At 40.4% G+C, this 17,380-nt stretch overlaps 1 protein-coding gene across 2 annotated transcripts in view; it reads left to right on the plus strand.

The window, feature by feature from the left end:
* GABRG2 (gamma-aminobutyric acid type A receptor subunit gamma2) overlaps positions 1 to 17,380 on the plus strand; it is a 79,435-nt gene that overhangs the window by 25,551 nt on the left and 36,504 nt on the right. For both annotated transcript variants that reach the window (XM_075275027.1, XM_075275028.1), the window contains exons 2-4: positions 12,759 to 12,907; positions 13,671 to 13,738; positions 14,387 to 14,607. In XM_075275027.1, the coding sequence (XP_075131128.1) occupies positions 12,759 to 12,907; positions 13,671 to 13,738; positions 14,387 to 14,607 (438 nt within the window). The remainder of the gene's footprint in view (positions 1 to 12,758; positions 12,908 to 13,670; positions 13,739 to 14,386; positions 14,608 to 17,380) is intronic.

Genomic DNA, 17,380 nt, shown 5'->3' on the forward strand with positions numbered 1-17,380 from the left:
TTTTTTTTCCATTCAACAACCTATAATGCCCTAGTAGGAGATGTCAAAATACATATGCCCGTGGGTACAGTCACTCATGAAACTCTATCTGTGTGTTGGCCAGATTTACCGGCCTTAACAGTATGCTGGTAGAAGGACTCCTAGCCCCATAGCTATGTATGATAATAGGAGTCCCTGCTTTCCAGTGACATACTGTCCCATACAGGTGAAACTTGGTCATGCGAATGTGGGGTAAGAGTCAAGTTGGAACTGGTCAGCTGTCACATTGGAAAGTCAATGAAGAGAGTGATATCCTCTTACTTGGCTAAGTGGAAGTCGAACTAAAAATCTTTCTCTCTAATTACATGGGATTTTCCCATCCCCCTCCCTTGTCTGTTGGTGTTGTGTCTTGGGGGAGGGGACTACCTTGCATGTTGCCAGGGTGTGTGCCAGACTTAGTGATTCCTGGGAGGGTGTCCACAGGGTGACTGGTCAGGTTTTCCCAGTCTCACTCCCATTCTTAACGGTCTTCTTTCTGCTTCACCCTTCGGACCTCCCTCTCCATTTTTTTACTGTAAGTCTTCCCTCTGTCTTGTGGTTACTTCTGCCAGGGTTTGTGTCCTAGCTCTTTGGAAGCCCTTAGCTTACTGACTGTTGGCGGGTCGGTGGTTGGAGCCCGGGATCGCCTGCTCCCTGTGTTTTTTTTTCTTCTCCCTTTTCTCCTTTCTTTCCCCTTTTTCCCTTCGCTCTTCTCCCCTTCCTCCTTTACCATTATTATTATATTTTGGAACTTGAGTGTCACTGATTTATCTTGTTTCGTCCGTTCGGCATGTTTTATCTGCTCTAGCTCCACGGGCCAGTTTGTTCGGGTTCGCTTTGCTTTTTTGTAATTGTGTACTTATAAATAAAGAATTTATAAAAAAAAAAAAAAAAAAAAAAGAAGAGAGTGACATAGCTGATTCGAGCTAAGCTTGAAATTTTCTTCCGGTTGCTGGTTAGTATGGCGGTTAATGCCAGCAGACCTAGATGACAGTCATGGAAGAATATTGCGATTACAATCTTTCCCCTGAGTGAAAGGATGCCCGGTTATGCTCAGTGATAACCCAAGCATTATAAATTTAGTAGCCATAAAGAAACATTTGAGAGCCAATACACATATTAAATATTTAGATAGATCAAATGAGGCCATTGGGAGATAAAATGATGAGATGATGATATTATCCATTAGAGACATAGAGAGCCATGAAGAAAATTACATAAGAGTGAATTCTGCAAATGGGCACTTTCTCGGCTGCTAATTATATTACTTTCTTTATGTTTAGTAAGACATTGGAGTAGACATTACTGCTTGCATTGCAATCGCGTTTACATGTCCTCTTTACATCTTAGTAAAACATGTAAAAGCAAACCTCCATTTCCTGGATTACTCGGGAACATATTGGGCATGATCCCATGCAGTCGGGGTTGGCATAGATCTCAGGTTTGATGTCAACTCAAGCCAGCTTTCTGGTGTGAGATACTGTAAATGTTATATGGACTGAGATGTCTCTGCTCTGGCCTGACTCAATGCCCATTTCATAAAAAGTGGTGAACAGGATGCACAAAGAATAGAGATGAGCGAACAGTAAAATGTTCGAGGTTCGATATTCGTTTCGAGTAGCCCCTCAATATTCGACTACTCGAATCAAATATCGAACCCTATTATAGTCTATGGGGGGAAAATGCTCGTTTCAGGGGTAGGCAACATTCGATCAAATTATACTTACCAAGTCCACGAGTGAGGGTCGGGCTGGATCCTCTGAGAAGTCTTCTCCATGCAGCGTCCCCGCGGCGTCTTCCGGCTCTGAATTCACTCTGCCAGGCATCGGTCACTACAAGCGGACATGCGCAGTCGGCTCTGCCCAGGCCCGATGCCTGGCAGAGTGAATTCAGAGCCGGAAGACGCCGCGGGGACGCTGCACGGAGAAGACTTCTAAAGGTAGGAGAAGAACCAGCATTGATTGGCCGACTGTATAGCATTCAGCCCAACAATGCTGGTTCTGCATCGAACTTTTACATTCGAATAGCGAGTGGTACTTGATCGAGTACGAGTATTTCAAATACCGTAGTATTCGATCGAATACCTACTCGATCGAGTACTACTCGCTCATCTCTAAAAAAGAATAATATGGTTCATTTTTGGAGGGCTGTAAACCAAGGATTCACCAAAGCATTTCATTTTTTAGTTATGTAGAATATAATGCATTACCAACAAAGTAAGTTTTTAGTTGGTAAATTTATAATTTTTTTTAAATAATTGGATTTAACGCATTTCTCTACGTATAAAAAAAAAGTTTAATAACTGAATAGCACAGGTGTATATAAAAAACTTTGTAATATATCTTAGTTAAGAAATATGTGTTGTTTTCCACTTATCAAGCTGAGTTACGTTTTACATATTAGTCTACGGATTAGGGAGGGGGAGAAGGAGGCTGCTGGAATACACACAGATTGCTGCTGCCACATTCTCCTACTCTGTGAGTCAGGAAGCTCTTTTAATACACTAGAGATAACAGGCTAGGTGCAAAGAATGAGGTAATAAATCAAATAACAGTCTCTTCACCCCCTCAACTCTCCATAGAGTTCTGTGTGCGAGCTGGATAAGGAGAAGGAGAGCAGCTTAATAAGTGGAAAGAGATTTCAAGGTTTGCAAGGTTTCTTATATTCACCTGTACTATTAATTTATTGCATTTATGCTTTAACAAAAGAAAATACTATTAATGCCATCTTAAAAAGCCAGTGACCTCAAACTGATCCCCCTTCTTATCCTTTCGATGGACTCACTACTAGACTATTATTCTTGTTCTTAACATTCCCAGTTTTGAGCCTGCTTTCAAAATCTTCAAGGAGATGGACATATGTCACATAACTTTATCCCAATGACAACCACAGTTCATGGTCCATACACTACTCGGCCTGATCTCAATACCCCTTCTTCATTATGTCCTCCACTTGTTACACCACTATGTGTATTGTGAGAAGGTGTCAGGCAGAGTGCTGAAGTCCAGGTTTCTGACATATGTGTGGTCCAGGGCGGATCTGGAGTAGGGCTCAGCCAAGGTGTAGATCCTTGGATCATTGCTGGGCCAGAAAAAGGCTGCAGCTCCAGTGCAGTTCCATGAGGTGAAAGGAGATATATGGTTCTGTCCTGTAACTCCGAGTCCGGTGAGACAATATTACGCTTTTTTTGTTCTTGTAGCTGGAAGTAAGCCACATGTATAGTTAGCTTACTATATCAGTTCTGTTTAGTTAGTGGCTCAGACGAGCAGGATTATATTTTGTTTTTGCCTGAAGTTAAGGCTGTATTTTGTTTTGTTTATTTTGTAAGGTTTATTTATTTTTCTTTGTTTGTTTTTTTTCTAAATAAACCAGTTTGCTGCACATTTTGTGTCCTTGACTTGACTGTTTGGGTCCGCACCACTGCTTCTACCGAGCTAACTTCCCCACAGTATGTATTTCGGTCCAGATCCTGGATACCTGGATAGCTTTGGCGCAGCTTTGATTATATATTCAGCAGCTAATCCATGGTCCTCTTCTATTGTTTCACACATCCTATTCTATTGAGATTGTATAGGTTGGAACCTCTCTCTTTACGTCTCAGTTGTTCTGATTTCTTGTGGGTTGACATGGTGACTTTTCCAATTGTAAAGCGCTGTAGAATATGTTGAAATAAATAAAGATTGTTACTGATATTTCCTGTTGAAGAATAAATACGGAGACAAAAAATAAAATGCTTAGGAGAGAATGGTGTTCACATGTGCAGGAAGCCAATGACTAATACCTTGGAATGGATGCTTTATTCAGCGAAGGTCAATGCTAACAAAGTGGAAACCTTTTAGCAATTTATGAAGCTATTACTATGCAATATATGACATAATCCAGACCTCTTTATGAAAACAGGAAAATGCATCTGAGATGCAAAGAGTCTCCCTAGTACTAACAAACATCCGATAGCAGAGAATCAGACACGACGCTCGGATCAACAATTAGACTATGTACGCTACGTTGGGATTTTTGTAAATGCTTTTAGAATATTCTGTGTCAAGAATTAGAACATATAAGCATGGGATTATATTAAACCAGAGAATTTATTTGAAAATCCTCCCTTCATCTGTATATGATAATGCATTTATTTACTACCGGGATCGATGGAGAAGCATTTATTTTCTATTTTGCAGTGCTCTGGGTAGCAGAAGTCTAGGCCTCATATACTCACACTGTCTGCAGTGGTTTTTTGGACTAAGGGTAAAATTTACAAGGTTGACATGGTCCATAGAGCCAATGGCACTTAAATTAATTCCTTGCTGTTCAATATTTTACCATTATAGAGTCTACATTTGTTTTTAGCTTTAAGCATTCATATGGCTCTATATAGACAGTGTCTCTATATTGTGGAGTTCTAAACACTTTGTGGGGAATCCATCAAGCCTCCCTATACCATTTTGCTGGCTGTTATACACTATCAATAAGTATTTGAACACCTGCGGTAGAATAGAACATTTATTCCTATTCAATAGTTGGTAGACCCTAGCAGATGCTTCCTTATGGATGGTATTGATCGATACAATACTCCCGCATGCCTGTTAAAACTCCTGGTGTATGTGAGCCATCAGTTGGATGTGAGTCTTTCGAATTTCTCTGGCCAACACCCATCAGTCTTTATCTCCAAGTTTTGGGGGTCTGCTGACAAACATTTAAAAAGAGGGTGTCCAAATAAATAACAAAAGATGAAAAAAAAAAACAAAAAAAAAACAGGACATGGAATAGGGAAAGGGGAGTACTCACTGGTCTCAAGAGAAGGGGTTGTTAATCAGAGGGTTCCCATAAGTGGGCCCACGAGTCTTTAGTGAAGGAATACCATGGCTCCCACATGGAACTAAATTTTGGATATATGTGTGAAGCTCTAGGTGGGCGAGCTCCTCCATATGGGCCATTTGAGGTAGTGTGGAAGTGGAGTGGGGGGAAATCCATTGTCTAGTATAGTGATTTGGCAGCAGATGTAGTTGGAGTCAACTGGAGTCAATGGGACTTAGGCGGGCTACAGGTTCCAAAATATCTCCATGGGGGTCAGGGAAAGGGAAATGCCACAAACTTGGTCAAGGATCGGTTGGATTTGCGTCCAGTATAGGGCTATTTTTTCACATGCCTACCAAATATGTAGTTAGGAGTTGGCTTTTTTAAAAATATTTTTAAGTTGTGGAGACTGCACGTATGTTTTAATAGAGTTTTATAAATAAATTCAAGGGTGGAGTTAATAATGGGAGTTAATCTTTCTAAGGATATTATTTATTTATTTTTTCTTAAATGCGGATTGTGAGCCCCATACAGGGATCACAATGTACTTTTTTTTTCTTTATCAGTATGTCTTTATAGAATGGGAGGAAATCCATGCAAACACGGGGAGACCATATAAACTCCTTGCAGATGTTGTTCCTGGTGTTATTCAAACCCAGGACTCCAGCACTGCAAGGTGGAAGGGCTAACCACTGGGCCACTGTGTTGGCCCTAAGCATATTATTATGTGGAGCTTATGTGGAGCCCAATGCTCAGACACCAGTAATCAGATTCTTATCCGAAAACACGTAAGACAGCTTAGGTGAGTGAAGGTGGAACAAAGATATAGGAAGGCTATTATACTAAAAAGAAAAGAGCACTAAGAATTATTATGCTTTCCATCTTTCTTGTGAGGCTCAGTCTGTTGTTTTACTAAACTAGCGGTAAATACTGAATTAATGATTCCTGAGATAACTGATATATCAATTACAATGGACTATCGTGCTGTAAAAGCTGCCCATAAAGCAATGAAATGTCGCCTGCAGTGCACTAGTAAATCTCCGTGTTTAATGAAGTAAAGCTTTACAATGCAGAAGAAAACAATGATGTCTCTACCCACAGCTTAAAAGGTACAGGATGTGTTACTTAACACTTTAGAGGAACAAATTGCGCTCTTTTTTTAGCATTACCTAAAGATTTGCTTAATTATTATTTAAGGATAAAGGGCACATGTTCAGGTTTTGTCGATGCAATTTTTGAAGCCAAAACTGGTGGATTAAAAAATAAATAAAATTTAAAATTTTAAAAATAACTATCTGACCTTTATCAGCTGACACCCCACTGCAATAACCAGGTATGGACTTTAAAGAGTTTCTTAAAGTACTAGAGTATTTCAATAAATTAGAATATCATCAAAAAGTTCTGGACTGTTTCTTAATGGTCAAAGGTGTTTCAGATGAAAGTAAATTTTGCATTTCATTTGGAAATCGCGGTCCCAGAGTCTGTAGGAAGAGTGGAGAGGCCAATGTACACAATCCAAGCTGCTTGAGGTCTAGTGTGAAGTTTCCATAATCAATGATGGTTTGAGGAGCCATGTCATCTGCTGGTGTAGGTCCACTGTGTTTTATCAAGACCAAAGTCAGCGCAGCGTCTACCTGGAAATTCTAGAGCACTTCAAGTTTCCCTCTGCCCACAAGATTTTTGGAGATGGAATTTTCATTTTCCAACAGGACTTGGCACCTGTCCAAGTACCAAAACCTGGTTTAATAACCACAGTATCATTGTGCTTGATGGGCCAGCAAACTCACCTGAAAAATCTATGGGGTATTGTCAAAAGGAAGATGAGAGACCCCAGACCCAACAATGTAGACAACCTGAAGGCTGCTATCAGACCCAACACCTCTGCAGTGCCACAAGCTGATCAATCCATACCACATTGCCACGTTGATGCCGTCATTCATGCATTAGGCACCCCCACCAAGTATTGAGGACATTTACTGGACAGACTTTTCATTTGGCCAACATATATTATATAATATTCTAATTTTCTGAGATAATAACTTTTGGGTTTTCCTTGGCTGTAAGCCATAGTCATCAACATTAACTGAAAGAAACACTTGGAAAAGTTCCCTCTTTTTGTAATGACTCAATATAATATATGGGGTTAATTTTTTCAATTTAATTACTAAAGAAAAACAAAAAAAAACCTTTTTGATGATATTCTAATTTATTGAGATGCACTAGTAAATAATTGAATTCCACATTAAAATATTTCTTGAGTGTATTTTCTCATAAATCTGTGTTGTGCTATTCCATATGGAAACGTATGAATACATTGACAAGAAGATGTCACCTTCCCCATTGTCAAATGTCACCACACAGGCTGGTCGTCTGATAGTTTACAAGGGCACTTTTCTAAGTTGTGAAATTCGGGTGTCTGTTCATACATTTCTTGGAGATGGAATGACACAATGCAAAGGAATAAGGAAAGATGCTCGAGAATTGTGACGTCATGGAAAGTTATTACTAAGCAGACTGGTGCGCTGGTGCCATAGTCAATATGGGCTGTGCTTCTTCTCAGCCGTTAGGAAAAGAGAAGTCGCTGCCTTTGTTGTGACTCTTTTAGTAATCTCAGCGATATGATCACAAGGTGGTAATGGATTTCCATTAGAGTTGGGGTCTAATGGAGGCCAAATCTGCCATGTTTGTAATTCTAATAGTATGCTAAGTATAGCATTCTTCTTAAACAATATGGCATGTTATTTTACACTTTGTTTTGTGCTATCAACATGTATGATTTATGTAACATGTATGTATGTAACATTTGTTATTTCCAAAACCTCAGGAAAGTATCTTAAAGGGATCCTATCATTAAAACTCATTTTTTTCTGCCTACCACATTGGAATAGTCTTAAGAAAGGCTATTCTTCTCCTACCTTTAGATGTCTTCTCTGCGCCGCCGTTCGCTATATAAACCTATTTTCATCGGTATGCAAATGAGTTCTCTCGCAGCACTGGGGGCGGTCCTCAGCACTCAAACAGCACTGGGGGCATCCCAATGCTGCGAGAGAACTCTCCAGCGCTGCCTCCATCTTCTTCAGAAACAGGTCTTCTTCATGGCGGTTGCGTCAAACTTCTAAGCCTCGGGCAGCAGTCTACGCATGCCTGCTGGCCAAAAATGGCTGTGTAAGCAGCCATTGTCTTGTGGCCCGTGGGCATGCACAATCAGCTTTGCCCAAGGCCTAGAAGTGTGAAGCCACCGCCGGAAGAAGACGCGAAGAAGACCCGTTCCTGAAGAAGATGGAGGCGGCGCTGGAGAGTTCTCTCCCAGCATTGGGGACGCCCCCAGTGCTATTTAAGTGCTGTGGACCGCCCCCAGTGCTGCGAGAGAACTCATTTGCATACCGACAAAAACCGGATTATATACCGAACGACGGCGTAGAAAAGACATCTAAAGGTAGGAGAAGAATAGCCTTTCTCAAGGTTATTCCAATGTGGTAGGCAGAAAAAAAATTTGTTTTAATGATAGGATCCCTTTAAATACCCAGGAACTTCTCCAAGTATCTGAGAGTAGGCTATGTCATTCATCACACTCTATGTAGAGGCATAACTCAAGATTCCTCTAATGTATTGCCCTTGTATATAAAAGAGAAACCATTAGACCACTTTAGGCTGAAGCCTCACATTGCGGAAATGCACCTTTTTTTTTTTTTTGCTGCAGATTTTGCTGTGTAGTCATTCATGGATTTGGCAAAAAAAAAAAAACGCGGCAAAATCTGCAACAAAAAAAAGCTGCGTTTAAGCAACGTGGGGCCTTAGATCTAGGTCATTTGTTCCTAGGTGCTAAAAGGTGGACACATCTGTATGACACAAATTCTGTATATTTCTGGACTGTGGATCCATACCCATAGAAATTCTCCCCTAAAGCAATGCTTATAGATGGAGCATACCTGTAGTGCAGCAATCCAATAGAACATGCTAGAAGTCTCCTTTATCATGGATTTTATATTAAATATAAACAAAAATAACTTTTTGTTGAGGCTTACACAGGTACAGCACTGGTTAACAGATTCGAGGTCAGAGCGCCCACAAACTATAATCCTAAAATGGACAGAATAAATAAATTAAATACATAAAATTTATTTTACTTTTTTTTTTTTTTTTTTTCACTGATCTTCTCCGGCTGTTACTGTATGCATGTAAGTAAAGTGAGACATCAGACATATAAATAAAAAAAATCACGTGAAATGTGCCAAGTTTATAAATAGCTCCGTGATGCTTTAATAGATTGTTGACGAAAATCACACTAATTATATATGCCAAGAAATGCACTCGCCTAATTATATCCCACACAGTTAGACAATAATACAGTCTTTGCAGATTATTCTTTTTTTCCTTCTAAACAGTACCTTTTAGTCTAGCAACTCAACAATCATAAAGGGGAAATTTGTTTGGAAACTTAGCAATAATAATATCCCTGGACTGTAGCCATATTAAAATTGAACCTTTTAATAAATACGCAATAAAACCATAGAAAGAGTATACAAAAATCAATGGGTTTATTAGTTCTATTTTGTTACAACCTCTTTCACTGGCCACTTCTCTAATTTGGTGTCATTACCAATTACCAAGCCAATATCATATGTGTTTTTTGGGATCCTTGGGACCCAAAAAACGGAAACCCAATCTGCTAAAAAGTGGTTACCACCAATATCCTGTGAACCCATAAACTATAATGGGGTCTGTTGGATTTGCACCTGAAAAATGCAGAGAGAAAAGTCCTGCGTGCATTTTTCAAGCAGAATGGGGGGTGGAATCCCCAAATGGAAACCAAGCCTTAGCCTCATTTTTGCTTCTGTCATAATGTTCTAGACATAGTGTTCTTTCACAGTGTTATAGGTGCAGACAGTGGGGACATCACAGCACATCTTTCCTTCTAGAACATGCTACAATGGGAGGTGGTCCACTAACTTAACCGTGGCAATTAAAGTGACAGCAGCAGAGTTGTTAGGGAATTGCCCATTAAGCAATCCCCCAGTAGCTGCTGCTGGAACCTGGGAGGAAGAGGAATATCGGAGACCGCGAGTCCTAATGCTTGATCCACCCCCACCCTCCAGTCCCTACCTATTTGCCACAACTATCCCAAACAGTAGAGGACAACTGGGTGACAGTCCCTAACTATAATACAAGTGAATTCACAAAATGCAGACAATACAAACAAACAGGCACGGTAATCAAGAGAGCCAAGGATCAGAACCAATCGGGCAGCAGAAAACCAGAACCAGAAGAATAGTCAAAGGGAAAAGCCAAGGTCAGAAATAGATAATTAGGGAAACAGTATAATGCTAGCACGCTCTAAGATTCTAATAGCAAGCCTCCAAGGGAGAGTTGGAAAACTATATAAAAGGATATCAAGAATCCATCCCAAGGCTTGATGGGCAAGGAAGTATCTCAATCAAAGAGCACCTAATGTTAGTAAACCAGATGGAAGCTGTGCTAAAACACAATAAACAGGGAGAGAGCAGGTGGGTCTGTCTCTGCCATCCCAGCCACCCAATGCATCTATATACTAATAAGATGAGTATTTTGTTAATTAATCTACTCAATTTATTACATGGACTCCTAGGCTGGTTGAGATACTTTCTATTTTTTTTTTTTTTTATAGTACAGTGAGTGCAGAGGGTGTTAGGGATCCCAGTTTCATCTACTCACCATTGTCCTGGCCAGCAGTTTCACCTTGATACAAGAAAAGTACTGCACGTTCACTATACAAGTAATGGCCCAGATGTGGTTTAGAAGTAATTTACTCAGTCCCATCATCCACAAGAGAGGTGAATCCTGGTTTGCTAGATTATACTGCCCACAAACCTGGAGTATTTTTAATATGAGGAATCAAGACAGTATTGTATTAGAGATTAGTGAGTAGTACTTGATCGAGTAGGTATTCGATCGAATACTACGGTATTCGAAATACTCGTACTCGATCGAGTACCACTTGCTATTCGAATGGAAAAGTTTGATGCAGAACCAGCATTGATTGGCCGAATGCTATACAGTCGGCCAATCAACGCTGATTCTTCTCCTACCTTTAGAAGTCTTCTCCGTGCAGCTTCCCCGCGGCGTCTTCCGGCTCTGAATTCACTCTGCCAGGCATCGGGCCTTGGCAGAGCCGACCGCGCATGCCCGCTTGTAGTGCGGGCATGTGCAGTCGGCTCTTCCCAGGCTCTATGCCTGGCAGAGTGAATTCAGAGCCGGAAGATGCCGCGGGGACGCTGCACGGAGAAGACTTCTCGGAGGATCCAGCCCGATCCTCACTCGTGGACTTGGTAAGTATAATTTGATTGAACGTTGCCTACCCCTGAAACGAGCATTTCCCCCCCATAGACTATAATAGGGTTCGATATTCGATTCGAATAGTCGAATATTGAGGGGCTAATCGAAACGAACATCGAACCTCGAACATTTTACTGTTCGCTCATCTCTATATTGTATGTGTGTTATGGTAGAAATCGTGGCTCTCCTCCTGTATATGTTGTTTTCCTAGAAAGTCTACACAAGCTGTTTATTGATGCTGTGGGTTTGATTGTAAACTGTTAATCACATAACATTGTATACAATGATTTATATTTTGGGCACAATGACTTAGAATTCCTGCAGAAAAAATGTATATTCGGTATTGTATGTTTTGTATAGTATGGCTGCAGGTAGCGAACACTGCAGGTAAGCAACTAATGAGTTGCTAAGTAACAGAAGGCAATGAGCCTTAATGCAGAGTCATGTTAGAATTACCCAACCTCAGAAGTCTAGTACCTTACACGTGTCCAATATTAAGAACAGGACTCCGGATTTGTAAGAGATCAACATGTTAAGATATCATTTAGACTACTAGCAATGCTTATAACAATGAACGGTTACAAACGAATGTTTTAAGATTTAAAAAAATAAATAGATAAAAATAATACAAATAATAATAATAATAATAATAATAATAATAATAATAATAATAATAATAATATTTATTATTATTATTATTATTCATTACCTCCATCATTCTTGTACCATACAACCTTTGAACTATTCAGGTGGGTGGGGGCCTAAATAGCTTAACTGCCTCAGGTGACAACCGGTATACATGATGCAATAGGCCATCAGATCAGTGGAGGTTCAACTCTCGGCACTCCTGCTGATCAGCTGCACTATGACCTCCTCATTGTATATATGAGAGCATTGACCTTGATGCTATATACTTAGTAGTGGAAGATCAGGGTATTGCAGCTTTGTGTCATTCAAGTCACCAATGCTAAAGACAAGACATAAATTTTCTGATGCCAGAATCTCCCCCCCACACACACACACACACACACACACACACACACACACACACACACACACACACACACTTCCTCCTTATTGGTTTGGAACTTCACTGTCTTAATCTAGGAAACTAACCCTTTGGTATAACAGTTTAACCTTTCACTGATCTATCACTCATGTTGATAAATACACTATATGGGGACCCCCAAATTGTAAATTGTATACTTCTTTGGTTTGTCATGGCAAAGTACTTTTAGGCTAAGGCCCCACGGGATGTTCTGCAGCAAAAAAAGCGCTGTGGCAAAATCCACTGCGGCAGCGCATTGCGGTTCTTCCCGCAGAACTTTAGACAGAAAGTTTGCTGAGTTTTCTTCCGCGGACTTTGTTACTGTTATACCTGTGGGGAAACCGCCGGTGGTATAATTGACAAGTTGCGATTTCCAAAACCGCTTCCGATCCTGGACAACCTCTAAGTCTGAAATAGACCAGTTGGACACAATACAGAAGAAGAGAAGCTGCTTGTATTATTCTAACAACTCTAAATGTATAATATCTACAATGACTATCATACCTATGTTATTAAATGCTTTACTAAGTAGTTGCATATTAAATTCCAATAATCTAAATTTGGTTTATTTATTCTCTTTGTGTAGTTCTGTGCAAAAAGAAGATGAAGATTATGAAGATGCACCATCTAATAAAACATGGCTGCTGACAAGAAAATTCCACGATAATGATGTTACTTCAATTCTAAACGGACTTTTAAAGGGTTATGACAACAAGCTGAGGCCTGATATTGGAGGTATGGAGTACGCAAGATATTTAGAGAAAATCTTTTACATTCTGCAGAATTTTTAATTACTTATATTTCCAAAAATGTTTAACTTTTGATTATGTGCAAATACAGATATGATTATGTTCATGGAAATACCCTTTTAACATTTGACCATAAGTTTCCATTTTCATCCACTTTTTTACAGCAGTAACACTGATCCATTAAACAGCCGCCTAGAGGAAAGTCAGGCCTGGGTCACATCTGCATTCGGTAATCCGTTTGGGGAGTCCACATGGGGACCACCCTGAATGGACTAGCGAACACATTGGCCAGTGGTGAGCAGTGAAAACACATGGACTCCTTTGACTATAACCGTCCGTGTGTTTTCTACGTGGTGTCCACACGGAACATGCAGACAGAAAAGTACTTCACAATCTTGTGCGGAGACCTCGTGGAAAGCACATGGACCATATTATAGTCTATGGAGTCCATGTGATTTCACAGCACACCGCTTGCCAATGCGTTCGGAAGTCCATTCAGGGACTACCCATGCGGATGTTAGTTTTTTATATGGCCTTGAAAAATGAGCCGTCAAACATGACCATGTGAATATACACAATGAATTGAATATGTTGTCCAAACGGCCATGTCACGGCAATTGGAAAAGCAGCCACCGCTCAGGCACTTTTCTAGGTGATGTGAATAAGCCCTTAGATAAAAGTATACAAACTGTTCCAACTACTTGTTAGACTCAATAAAACTCTGAATTTAACCTTCTTCTTGTCAACAGTAAAACCAACAGTAATACATACAGACATGTATGTTAACAGTATTGGACCGGTAAATGCTATCAACATGGTGAGTATTTATTGTAAGTTATTATTTTAATGTTTTGTCATTAGATTATGTTGCCATCTAATATTTAGGTTCTATTAACCCTATGTGGATGTGATTGTGATGAGATCAACTGCTAGAGGTTGGTCGGGATTATTAATTTATTTCATTGTTACATGGGGGTTTTAGAGTGTTGTATTAAATTGGATTTTGGGTTAGAAGTTAGGGTGGAGCTGATCTTGAGATTTCAGGATGGTTTTTAAAATCTGATTTTCCAGCCGATCCCAATCGCGATCGTGAAATTTGCTCGATCGGCAATCTGGATCTGATCTTTCCCGGTCCCAATTGCTCAACCCTAATACCTACAATTTACCAATTACAATTCTGTTTTGTCTCCATAAAAAACTCCATTAGAGAGACAGTACCTTTAAGATATCACTTTATTACAGTGAATGAGACATGGATATGAGAACAGAGTGTATGGAAACAGCCAAGCACTAATTTTTTCCACAATATCCCATTATCATTTATCTATCTATCTATCTATCTATCTATCTATCTATCTATCTATCTATCTATTTCCTATCTAGCTATCTATTTCCTATCTATCTATCTATCTATCTATCTATCTATCTATCTATCTATCTTTTACAAATAAATTTACTTTTGCAGGAATATACCATTGATATATTCTTTGCGCAAACCTGGTATGACAGACGCTTGAAATTCAATAGCACCATAAAAGTTCTTCGGCTCAACAGTAACATGGTTGGCAAGATTTGGATTCCAGACACATTTTTCCGCAACTCGAAGAAGGCTGATGCTCATTGGATAACTACTCCGAATAGGATGCTAAGAATATGGAATGATGGAAGAGTACTTTATACACTTAGGTATGGCGTTATATAATGTCAGATGTCTGCTATATTTAATTTGATTTAACTTTATGTTTATACAATTTAATGGATCATGTGAACAACACTTGATTGGACTTAAAGGGGTTGTCCAGGAATTGAAAAAAATGAGAGGAACCCGGGGAAGGTGTAACATTAAAAAAAAAAAAAATCATATTCACTTGTCACCAGTACTCCAATGTCCACTGCTGCTGTTGGTTCGGGCACCTGCTGTGCCTTCTCTGCTGGAAATCCTGAGCAGCAGCCATAGGAAAACACCTAGTGATGTGGGTGAATGACATCATTGGGTCCCTTCCAGCTAATTTCTAACTTCTGTGTCCAATTCCTGGACACTCCCTTTAAGTATGAAAAAAATTCTCTATTAAATAAAGTCTACTATTATATATATATATATATATATATATATATATATATATATATATATATATATATAGGGTTCGGGGGATATTGTCACTCCTTAGGGAGAGACCACCATATAGGTGTGTGGAGACTTGTTAAGCCTTTAGCACTCCACTTTGCAAGGAACTATGGGAAGAATATGCAAATCCGCCTTCCATGATGTAATTAGGAAGACAGTTGCTGCCTCATTGTTGCAAACCAATAGAGGGCGCTCACTGGAATGTGCAAGCCTGTCTTAAGACAGGATTCCAGTGAAATAACCCAATAATGGCTGCTCCCTTTAGCCTCATGCCCGACCTTCCAAGAGGCCTTTGTTTAGCAATGACGCTGGGATTATTACCAGGTTATAGTCTCTCAATCGAGGACAGCTGTTTCGATCTGGTTGGATCTCATCAGCCCGATGTAGAGAGGACTATAACCTGGTAGAGGTGAGAGGCTTAGACAGGGTTCGGGGCATATTGTCACTCCTTAGGGAGAGACCACCATATAGGTGTGTGGAGACTTGTTAAGCCTTTAGCACTCCACTTTGCAAGGAACTATGGGAAGAATATGCAAATCCGCCTTCCATGATGTAATTAGGAAGATAGTTGCTGCCTCATTGTTGCAAACCAATAGAGGGCGCTCACTGGAATGTGCAAGCCTGTCTTAAGACAGGATTCCAGTGAAATAACCCAATAATGGCTGCTCCCTTTAGCCTCATGCCATGGTATATATATATAGTCAATTCAGAAGGTTACATGGCTGCAGATGGCATGTGTACTGTATATGGTGGCAGCTGTGTGTATGAATCATACGGTACACTGCATAAGGAACAATATAACTAATTGTGCATTTTATATAGTCATTAGAGATGAGCGAACAGCGTTTGAGTACATGTTCGATCGGATATCAGGCTGTTCGAGATGTTCGATTCAAGTTGAACACCAGGTGGCAAACTCACTAAAGATTTGATTTCCCTCCCACCTAACCTGGCGCTTTTTTTGCACCAATAACTGTGCAGGGGATGTGGGACAGGAACTACGACAACACAGGCATCGAAAAAAAAATCGGGAAAAGTAATTGGCTGGCTAATTCAGGTGCCCTCCAATTTATACAAATAGTGGATTTAATATCCGGTTCATATGCGACTGTGAACTATGTGACTGTGAGACAGGGATAGATGTACAGGCAGGGATAGCTAGGGATTACCTTTATTTAGGTGGGAATGTCACTCACCCAGCTCTTTGGGGCTCTATCTGGTCGGGATCCCTGTCAGCTTGCGATATACGCGAGCTGACTTTTTCCCATAGGAATGCATTGACCAGCGTTGATTGTCCAAATGCCATACAGAGTATAGCATTCAGCCAATCAACGCTGGTTCTGCCGGAGGAGGCGGAGTCTAAGATCGGTCCACAGCAGTCTCCATTTTGGTCCGATCTTAGACTCCACCTCCTCACAGATGAGCCTCCGGCAGAACCAGCGTTGATTGGCCGAATGCTATACTTGTATGGCATTCGGCCAATCAACGCTGGTCAATGCATTCCTATGGGAAAAAGTCAGCTTGCGCATATTGCAAGCTGACAGGAATCCCAACGTAATACAGTGACTTGGGCGTGTTAGATGCCCCCAGACATGCTTTCCCTGCTGTCCCAGTTGCATTCCAGGGTGTTGGCATCATTTCCTGGGGTGTCATAGTGGACTTGGTGACCCTCCTGAGTCGAATAGTGGTTTCCTCCTAAACGAGTATTTATTCCCCATAGACTATAATGGGGTTCGATGTTCGATCGAACAGACGAGTATTGAGCGACTACTCGAATCGAACATCGAACTTCGAACATTTCACTGTTCGCTCACCTCTAATAGTCATGTTAGTATGATAGGTAATAGTACAATGGAACATAAAGCATGGAAATACACATTGTTTTTTGCTTATAAAAATAATTATGTTTTACTATAAAGTTTGGGTCTGAGGTCATCACTGGATTATTTTGGCTTATATTTAGCTCAGGTTTGGTTTTCTTTGCGTTTTCTAAGGTACTGTGTTAAATCTAACAGGTACGTGAATTTGCCTATAAGGGCTAGTTCACACGGGGTCTTTTGGCAGCGGATTTTGACGCAGAATCCGCCTCAAAATCTGCTGCCAAAAATGGCTTCCCTTGACTTCAATGGGAGTCACTCGCTTTTTTTTCTGCTAGCTAGTAGCAGGAAAAAGAAGCGAGCTGCCTTATCTTGCTGCGGATTCCGCGGCGCGAGGCTCCAGCCCATTCATTTGGGCCTAATTTGGAGTGGAATGCCGCAATGGGATGCCAGTGCACTGCATCGGCATCCACGACGGAATGTGTACACGTGGAACTCCATGTGAACTAGACCTAAT

This window comes from Leptodactylus fuscus, chromosome 5, assembly GCF_031893055.1.
Source record: "Leptodactylus fuscus isolate aLepFus1 chromosome 5, aLepFus1.hap2, whole genome shotgun sequence".
NCBI lineage: Eukaryota > Metazoa > Chordata > Amphibia > Anura > Leptodactylidae > Leptodactylus > Leptodactylus fuscus.